The sequence below is a fragment of the Montipora foliosa genome, chromosome 7 (genome assembly GCF_036669935.1).
Source record: "Montipora foliosa isolate CH-2021 chromosome 7, ASM3666993v2, whole genome shotgun sequence".
NCBI lineage: Eukaryota > Metazoa > Cnidaria > Anthozoa > Scleractinia > Acroporidae > Montipora > Montipora foliosa.
This window is the reverse complement of record NC_090875.1, coordinates 15,479,929-15,489,570: the sequence shown is the minus strand read 5'-3', so window position 1 is coordinate 15,489,570 and position 9,642 is coordinate 15,479,929. Positions and strand designations below refer to the sequence as shown.

The 9,642-nt window shown below is 39.3% G+C and overlaps 1 protein-coding gene across 5 annotated transcripts in view; it reads right to left on the bottom strand.

Annotated features, from left to right (window-relative positions):
- Positions 1 to 6,321: 6,321 nt before the first annotated feature.
- Positions 6,322 to 9,642, bottom strand: part of LOC138010807 (trichohyalin-like) — an 82,968-nt gene continuing 79,647 nt past the window's right edge. For all 5 annotated transcript variants that reach the window (XM_068857784.1, XM_068857787.1, XM_068857788.1 and 2 more), the window contains 2 exons: positions 9,317 to 9,386; positions 6,322 to 6,882 (listed from right to left, as the gene is read on the bottom strand). In XM_068857784.1, coding sequence (XP_068713885.1) covers positions 6,755 to 6,882; positions 9,317 to 9,386 — 198 coding nt within the window. In that variant the 3' untranslated portion in view covers positions 6,322 to 6,754. The remainder of the gene's footprint in view (positions 6,883 to 9,316; positions 9,387 to 9,642) is intronic.

Below are 9,642 nucleotides of genomic sequence, written 5' to 3'. Positions count from 1 at the left end.
ATTAATTGCCAACCAATGTTATGCTCATCACTAATTGAAACTGTCAAAATACCCATTCAACTTAATTTGGTTTTGTAATCGCAGCTGGAGGGATCAAATAACTTGTCTTTTTTTCTAGCCCACCTATCAAATGAGGTTTTGATTTTGGGGGAGGGGAGGAAGGCTGCGGTCTGATTTTAAAATTCTTGGAGCCCCCCTCCCCTTTAGGCGATCTGACGAGTGTCCCGCCAGGCCTTAATTTTCACACCCCTCCCTCTCCTCTCCCCCAAACCTATATGCAACAGTCTAAGCATTGTATTTCATTGTATTAGTGTAACTTCGTTTTAACAGACCTAATTATTTTCAGATTGATTTTTCTGCGAAATGAGAAATTATTACCCATGGGATTGGGCATGGTCACCGTCTCGTGATGGCCAAAGCTTATTCAAGAACTTGTCTGAAAATAGCTTGATCTGTGAATGCCGTTACATAGACCAACACTAGTAATGGTTATGACTGGTGTGAAATATATATATATATTTTTTTAGTTAAGTAGGTACCACCAAAACATCTAAGTTTTAAATTGAAAATTAGAAATCCAGGGCTGGTTGTGGCTGGGGTCTGATTTAAAATTGGAGCCCCCTTCCCCCCCCCCCCCCTTAGGCGATCCGACGAGTGTCCCACTGGTCCTTCATTTTCATTCCCATAGGAGAAATTCCCTCCCTCTCCTTTCCCCCACCCCTGTTTAAACCCACCGCGCCTCCCGCTTCAAACCCTTAACGTACCCAAAAATGAGTCTCGCTTTGCCTGATCTTGAACTTGACCTGATAATTGATTTAACAGATAGATGCCAGTCAGACATATTTTGAATTACCCAGACGTGGCACTTTTCATGTATGAATGATCTGTCAATTTCCCTTGGATATAACACTAGTTCAATAAATATTGCATTTGGACTCAGTTTGCAAAAAGAAGCTAAATTTTGCTCCTTTTCAAAACTTAAAGCAAATTTATGGGGCTATATATAAAAGGTTTTCTATTTCACTGAACACAGCCCAAGCTTACTTCGATGGCTTACGGTCATCGAAACTGTCAACATAAAAAATCTTAGTTTATCATTTTTTTGGGGGCTATGCCAAATAGTCACATCTCTATATTTCACTTTGACGATGAAAAGACGGAGAGTAGAACTAATCCATACACGTGAAATAAACTTGAAATTTAGAATGACTAAACTGATTCGAAACGCTCTTTTTTGACAATTTACTCACACCAGTATTTGTGACCACCGATATATTTACACTCAAAACTAAAATTAGATCTTGCCTAAGCTCATTCCAGTTTCGCTCTAAAGGCGCGTGCGAGAACAGAAATATTATTATTATCTTGACCTCAAAACTCACGCTGTCTCAGTATTAATATTTATTAATATAGCTCAAGAATATAAAATTGTTGACGATATTGTTGTCTATATATACGCAATGAAACGAATAGTTCAAGATTACAAGGAAATATTAGGAGAAGGGTGCAGTTTCATTGCGTAACTTTTTATTTTTTTTTGCCGGTAGTTGAGTTTTTTATTTTGACGTACGTTAATTCGATCGCGTGTTAGGCACGAGCCAAACGTCGAACTTCACGTGAGACGAACTAAATGGTTCTTTGGGTCGATCCAAGTTATTTTGGAATATGTTAGTCTTTGCAATAGGACTCGTTTTGAAAACGAGGATAAAGTGAATTTATAAAGTAAACAACACTGAGACGATTAGACTTTCGAAAAAGGCCTTCGTCTAGATATACGCGCGGAACGGAGGACTTTTCATACTTGATTGGCGCCAATTTTAACGACCCAAAAACGGGTCGCTGAGCTAGGCCAATCAGAGTAGTCCTCGTGGACCGCAGGGGATAGAGTTGTCAATCAAAGTTTTCCACACGCAGTGAAGCGTGACTTCCAACATGCTACTAAGGCCACCGGGTATTCCGAATTACGCGACTATCAGAGGAAAATAATTCAAGAATATCTGTCTTGCCTAGATCTGTTTGTGTCGGCTCCAACCAGAGCTGGGAAAAGTCTGACCTTTGCAATTTAACTAGTCCCGTACGCTTTTGGTCGTTTATTTGGAGAGGATTGCAATGCTATCGTATTCGTAATTGTTCCACCATAGGCAGCCCAAGCTCGCGTCACTACAGACAGCCGTTGAGAATTTAAACGCGTTATAAGACTTTGTATGGCAAATAAAATACCGTCGAGTATGAAGCCTAAAAAACGCTCAATTTAACGTTCATTCAATAAAAGGGATGAAAATGACTCACCTCTGGTGTATTCTTATGCCTTTTGGAGCTTATTTCACCGTTTCGGGAATTCCGTGTTTTCAATGTTCTATTAAGACGAAGTCTTAGAACATTAGACAAATCGACCTCTCGCGACTTCGTCGCTCGTTCATTTACTTCGCGTACGAAAAATCCCGATTCGCTCGCTAAAACATTTTCTCCTGGGATTATCGTGAGGTCGACTTGTGGCAAGTCTATGAAGCGATGTCAATAACGTCAATAATAAAAGCAAGCTAGGTGACACAGGCTGACACCAACCCGGTGTGGCCAACACATCACGGTTGTGCGCATGCGTGATGTGTTGGCCACACCAGGTTGGTGTTAGCGTGTGTCACCTTGCTTTTATTATTGTCAATAACGTCATTTGAAAACAGGTCCAAAAATACTGTTTTAAAAAAACACACCCTACAAAGAAGTGGCTCTGTAACTTTATGGAGAAGCAGCCTGTTTTTTTCTGAACAAGATGCCTTGTGGCGTTCACATGGGATACTGCTATTTGCGTAAAATATGAAAGGTTAGTTGCAAATGTTACTGTTCCCCGAAGCCGACTGAAAGTCACAAAGAAAGTTGTAAAAGTGCTATGGAAGGTAAAGTGTGATGAGAATGGAACATTTCGTTTGCGACTTCAAGGGTCAGTTCATGAATGAGACTTACTTCTATATGTGGTTGTATTCAATCCAAAAAAAGTTAGTTACATTTACTTACGGTGAGAATCGGAATTCGAAATGATGAAGACAAGAGGTGCAATATTCACGCGTTCATTGCTTTTCTATCGGGCTTGATCGACTTAATCGATTTCAAAAGACGCTTAGGTTGCTACAACAAGTTGCAAAAATAGTGGAGACACTTCACCTTCTTGGGGCGTTATCAATGTACCTATTATCTCTAACACTGCAGCCCCCCTCCCCCCCTTATCAGTGTTGCTAGCAAGACAAAAAAATTGTTGAAAACTTAAACAGCCAACATTGAAAGGGGAGAGGGGAGGGGAAGTGGGAAAGGTTTAGATTCTAGATACGCCGAGTATTGGAAGTTAGAAAAAGGTGTTTCTTAATGAAGTGTCTCAACAATTTTGCAACTTGTTGTAGCTCTTAGAGCACACGAAGATCACGTCTTCTGATTCTTCCATCTGCGAATTCAGTCTGAGAACGTAGTAATTCGAAGAAGGGACAGAAGGGAAGTGGTGTGTGCCTTGAGAAGTCCGTGTGAGCTTTCCGATTATCTTCCGTGAGAAAAAGTAAAAAGAGACATGAATGTTATTTGTCCGACATGACAGTATCAAAGCAAGAGTTTCGTGACAGGCGCGTGGCTAATTACCATATCTGACTACGATAAAAACGACATTCAATCAAATTTTAAACGTGGTCTGTCACAGGCATCCCACGTAACAATCTAGCTTCTTTATCATTAAGTACACTTGTGTCTAAATCACTTCTACTTTACAATTATTATCAAAGGAAAAACCAAGCTTGATATAAATGCATGAAAAGACAAAAACACCTTCTTCAGGGATTACTTTCAGTTCATTTCCTGATTCTCGAACTTTCAAGGGAAATAGGTTCAAGTTGTCGGAGTTCGAGGTATCGAGATAGGAAATAAAATAGATGAAATAAGAGAAAAATGGGGTTTGTTTGAAGTCAGACATTGTACAATTATGATATGGAGAATTTGCTGTGAAAATGAAGCCAGGTATAGCTAACTGAATGTAATGTAACGTGAAACAAACGGAACAAGTGAAAAAACAACCATGCAGTACCCTAAATTTGACCGAAAAGCTTGTGTTCTGCAGGGAAAAAAAGAGAACGTGTTGTGTCTTTGAAGCAACTTCCTCGTTTTAGACTGCTTTGAATCAGATCACATTTGAGGCACAAAAGTCTGAGTTATAAAGACTGGGGTAAAATTATCTGAACAACTGATGACTTGACTAGGGTTGGAGCTAATTTAAATCGACTGTATTGTTACAGTTAAGGTGAGATACTTATAAAGTTAAAATGCAAGAAGCAATATGGCATAAAGAGCACATGAAACCCTCAGTAGCAAAAGCTGCAAAGAGCACTTCTTCGTCATAGACGTATTTCACAGGGGTTGTTTATTTTCATCGTTCGAGTATCGAACAAAGTAAATAAACATGTTGTCGTGAAAAGAAGTAACTCAAACTTTGATACTAAGTTCGTGATTTTTCAAATAATCGTCTTTTACGTTACGCCTTTATAAGTAAAGTGTTCTTACAGTAAACACACCCATGGGTGTGGGGACTTTAACGAGTGGGTATCCATATTGACTTGCCAAATTTCAAACATAGATCACGTTGTTTAATTTTGCTGACAACTTCAATATCCCTGTATAAACATCTGTTAAAAATGCTACAGATCAATAGCTCCTCACTGACTGAGAATTGACTAAAACAGCAGTGGATTTCGTTAACTATTTGCACTCGGAAATTAATCCTGGTTGATTATATAACGCTATCTAATGCATATCTACCGCGAATATTTATGGTAATGAACTTATGGCGTAGGTATTTTCCCGCTTTAAACTAAGTCCTTGCCAATTCGACGAAAAAGAAGCAGATATTTGCTTACATTTTTTGGCCCCTTTTCACAATTACTTACTGAACGTTATTGTCTTTAATTGCTATGTCAAAATTTTGCAAAGCTTCTTTTTTGATAAAACTTGGCTCAATAGGGGCTCTTCGACCGAAACACGTGGACAGTTGCTGATTGCATACACCACCTAGAGCCAACATATCACGTGTTTCATAAGTGAAAGATCACGTTACTGGAGAAACTTCAAGTTGCTTACATAATATGGCCACAAGCCTTGAGACTTCATGACGACTTAGCTTTGGCGTAAATAAAACTGACAGTTCAAACAGAGAATTATGAGAATGACATGTAAGCAATGTATAATTTTAAAGTGATATACACACGTCCTTATATCCAGTACTTTTTATTTGCCAATATATTTGCTTGCGAATCATTTACTTATAATCATTTACTTATATAGTCACGTTTTACCTTAAGTCATAATAACGCGGCGATCAAATCGAAACTTCAATATCCCCCCACCCCTCCAACTGGGTAAACCCCGTAGCGATTAGCCCGCGCATTTCTGTGCCCGGGATGAGGTGGGGAAAATTGAATCGGAAGTGTCATGTTTCAAATGACACACTCGTGTTTGGACGTGAGGTGGAAGAGTTTAGAGGAAGAGATATAGCATTTGTGAGCGGTTGGCTTACAACAAATGTCTTCAAAAGTTGTTGAAGTTTCGAGTTGATCGGCGCATAATAGTGAGAGTTTTATTTATCTTATTTCAAAGTTTTAAAGTCAGTACGATAGCATTCTACGTCATTCCATTCCTTTCCATTCTTTCCTGTCTCTCTGATCACGCAAATGAAAAACGTGCGGTAGGGAATAGCAAATGACACTTGAATAAAAATCTTGTAAAAAGGCTTCGTGCCAAAGTGCTGCTACAAAAACGTGCTTAGAAACGTGACTCGAATATCTTGTGAAGTAAAAATATCCATCCTTTTAAAACCGCCATATATCCAATTTTGAGAAAAAAATGCCGTTTGCAAACGTTGTCAGACCTGGCGATTCAAAATTTTCCCTTTTTATTCAGAAATCTAAAAAATTCTTTTAATGGCACAAGTCCTTAAAACCGCTAAGGAGAGGTATGAGAAAAAAAAACACTTCTCCCACGTGACAAGAACATCACATGGCATATTCTTCAATTTGCGAAAAACAGCGAATGTACTGTAAACTTTTGCTTAGTTGTTCATCTTCTTTTGCCAGACATATATGTGCGCATTTCCCAAACAAGAAAGCGAATATGCCCGTACACCTTTCAAACCGGGGGCTTTTAATAGTGTACCGTTTATCACGCTTGCAACTTGTTCGAGATCTCTTGCATATGCACTTATGAAGAGATGACAAGTAATAAGTGGGATTATACATGTATAAAAAGCGAAGACCACCTGCGGTAAAGTAAACAGATATTAGGAAAACAAATACACCATTTAGAGCAAAATAATTTTTAATTGCGTCTAGTAAGACGAATGTTTTGGATTCACGTACAAACCTAAGTCCACATCGAAAACGAAATAAATACAATTAATTACAAATAGAGAAATCGTGTTGATAAGCTCGCTTGCAACACCACAAAATTACAACATATACGAGTACAAATATCACAATCTGTGTACACTATTTTTGTTTCAGAAAACTGTATAAAAATTCTATTATTTTCGAGAATATAAATTTGACAAATTCTCTCTTCTCTCGTACAAAATGGCTCCAAAATACAAATCGAAGTCGTCCAAACGCAATGTATATAAGTTAATATAGGTGTTTCTGCATGAAGCCTTTAAGGCTTTCTTTCTTTGCACACGAAAAGAGCAATTAAGTTAATGTTTGAAGAGAGGCAAAGGTATGACTTAACTAAATTCTCTCTATACAAAGTAATTTTTTCTCAATAAGGACATATATTGCTTCGATGAAGCGGCCAGCGGACCGTAGGAACCACCGTCTGCGTTGCTAAGTAGACTCGGCTTGAGGTCGAGATCTGACGTCACAGGAGCTAGGGCAAGAGAAGGAATGCGTTATAAAGTTAGTCACCATTTGCGACCCGCAGCTACAGCGGTTGAAAGTTCAACTTACGCGTTCGTTTCAACGATTCAAAAGAGAAACTGCTCGCAGACTATCGTTAAAAATGAGCTTTGTCTTCTCACACTTCAATAAACTTTTGTCGGTTATTTTAACGGCATAATTCAATTTTTAACTTTTGTTTTTCCCTTTAACCTTAAATCTTGTATCGATATTTATTTTTTCCCCACCTGATTCAATAGACCATATTCGTATTCTCAGTATTGGACTGGAACTAGCTTGCAATGGAGGCTAATGCGGGGAAATCTTTTCAAATGCAAATACTTTTTAATATAATCCCCCGCATTGGCCTTCATTGCAAGCTAGTTCCAGTCCAATACTGGGAATACGAATATGGTCTATTATCTCTAAAATTATCTGATGGCACTCAGTTGGGAGCCGAGGTCAATTTGTTTCTTGAGAACACATGAGCCCAACAAATTGACCTGCTCCAACTGAGTGGCCTCATAGCTCAGATGGTAGAGCAATGCATCGGCATCGCAGAGGTCCTGGGTTCGAATCCCGTTGAGGACGCCTGATATAGGCCACTTCAGAAAATACCATAATATTCTTTGTCTGTCCCCACAAGTTTTGCATAAGCATTGTTTCCAGTTTCCGAGTTGGGACTTACAATGGTCCCAAGAGAAAACGAAAACAATGTTTATGCAAAATTTGGGTGGAAAAACAAAGACTATTATGGTATTTTCCGAAGTGACCTATTTTCAGTTGTCTATAAGAAACAATTGCTTAAATTGTCCAGAAAAGTGCGAGGATATAATTTCTCTCATAAATTCTTTCGTTAGAGAAATAAAGGTAACATAAGAGTTAACTTAGCTCAATAGAGCGGTTTTCAATTGAGTGTCGAAAGTAATAGTCTAAACGAATTGCTTTGGTTTATGATTACTTGGCTAAGTGATTGGTTCAAAGTTCTCGCGCCACTTTTTCAACCAATCAGAATTTTTCAGGCTTCTCTACGCAATTTTTCAGGCTTCTCTACGCAATTGCAAAAATTGCGCTCATAACTGCCAAGATCATAGCTTCACTTGATTTCATATCCGCAGTTCATATATGATTCATTTCATATACCATTTCATCACTGATTCATTTCATGTACCATTTCATCAGTAATTACTTTGGTTTTGGTTTTACGACACTCCACTGAAACTCGCTCTATGAAGTAAATTGGTTACTTAGTGTTTTACCCTACATTCTAACTTCGTCTACAATTAAATTGGTGACTGCGCAATGGCGGATTAAACTTTGTTAACTTAACACTAAGTGGCTCAAGTTTTTAAGCCTCGATTAAAAAAAGAACAGAAATCTGTCTATTTTAACCGGAATCTTCCTATTTATTAGTCCGCCATTACTTGATTTTACAAACTTGAAAGAGCTGGATCAACGAGAACATATTCTTAAGTTTAATATTCCAGTCAACGAATCGTTTTTCATTGTTGTCAATAGGGTGCTTAAGCACACGAGTTTTTGAGACGCGGACCGCAACCGGAAGTGAGCTGTTTTCCCATTTAACCTGTTTTCACACAACCACATTTACATTGCTAAGTATCTTTTGTCCATTAGAGATGTTTATATAAAAATCGTGAAGACACCACTGTCCTGGCACGCAAAATTTTCTCTTCCGGTTGCCGTTCGCGTCTCAAAAACGCGGGTGCTTAAGCTCCCTATTCTCTTCCGGTTGCCGTTCGCGTCTCAAAGACGCGCGTGCTTAAGCTTCGTATTCTCTTCCGGTTGCCGTTCGCGTCTCAAAGACGCGCGTGCTTAAGCTCCCTATTCTCTTCCGGTTGCCGTTCGCGTCTCAAAGACGCGCGTGCTTAAGCTCCCTATTCTCTTCCGGTTGCCGTTCGCTTCTCAAAAGCGCGCGTGCTTGAGCTCCCTATTCACTTCAGCGGAACGGATTTGTGTGTGATATTCAACGTTGCTATTGGCTCATTTGGGTCCACTTTGTCTGCTTTCGTTTCTAACGATCCGCTACTGTCGCTACAAACATGCCATGATTTTCGACAGTAAAAAGCGAAACCGTTGGTCGAAAGATTAACTTCGAGTCGGTGTATTTAGGTAAGAGGCAATAAAGGCCCAATACACAGCTCGCAAAGAGTAGGGTAGGGTGAGTAACATTTGTTCTTGTTGGAATTTCATGGCTAAAAAAGTAAAGTAAAGTCTCTGATTACGAGCCAGAAGGCCCATCAGGCCGGCACTTATCCCCGCTTTTATTAGCATGAAGCGACTAGGAGTATTTCTACTCAGACCCCTCTGGATGGGATGCTAGTCCATCGCAGGGCTACCCCCAGCATGGTTACATGCTGGGAAATATTTGCTATGTTGCGCTCTGTTCCTGTGTAAAAACAACTTACCACTTTCTAAATGACGTTTTATGCTTTTGTTTAGCTCATTCTCCACAGCTTTCATCAATTGTCCATCTCCCTGCATCAAGAGAAGAACACAATTTAACCTTAGCGAGTCTGAACTCATACGCGTGAAGGCGTGGTAAGGTTTTCTGGGAAGTCAGAAATGTAGAACCCAGACTCTCTCACTATTTTGCTTAAGGAGAGAAAAATAATAAGAGAGGGCCTGGGTCTGTGGTTGACCTATCAGAGGTTTGCATTCGCATCCGTTAAGGTGAACTTGAATAATTTTGGACTTCAACACTAATTCGTGCAAACAATGAGCAAAGTTTGGA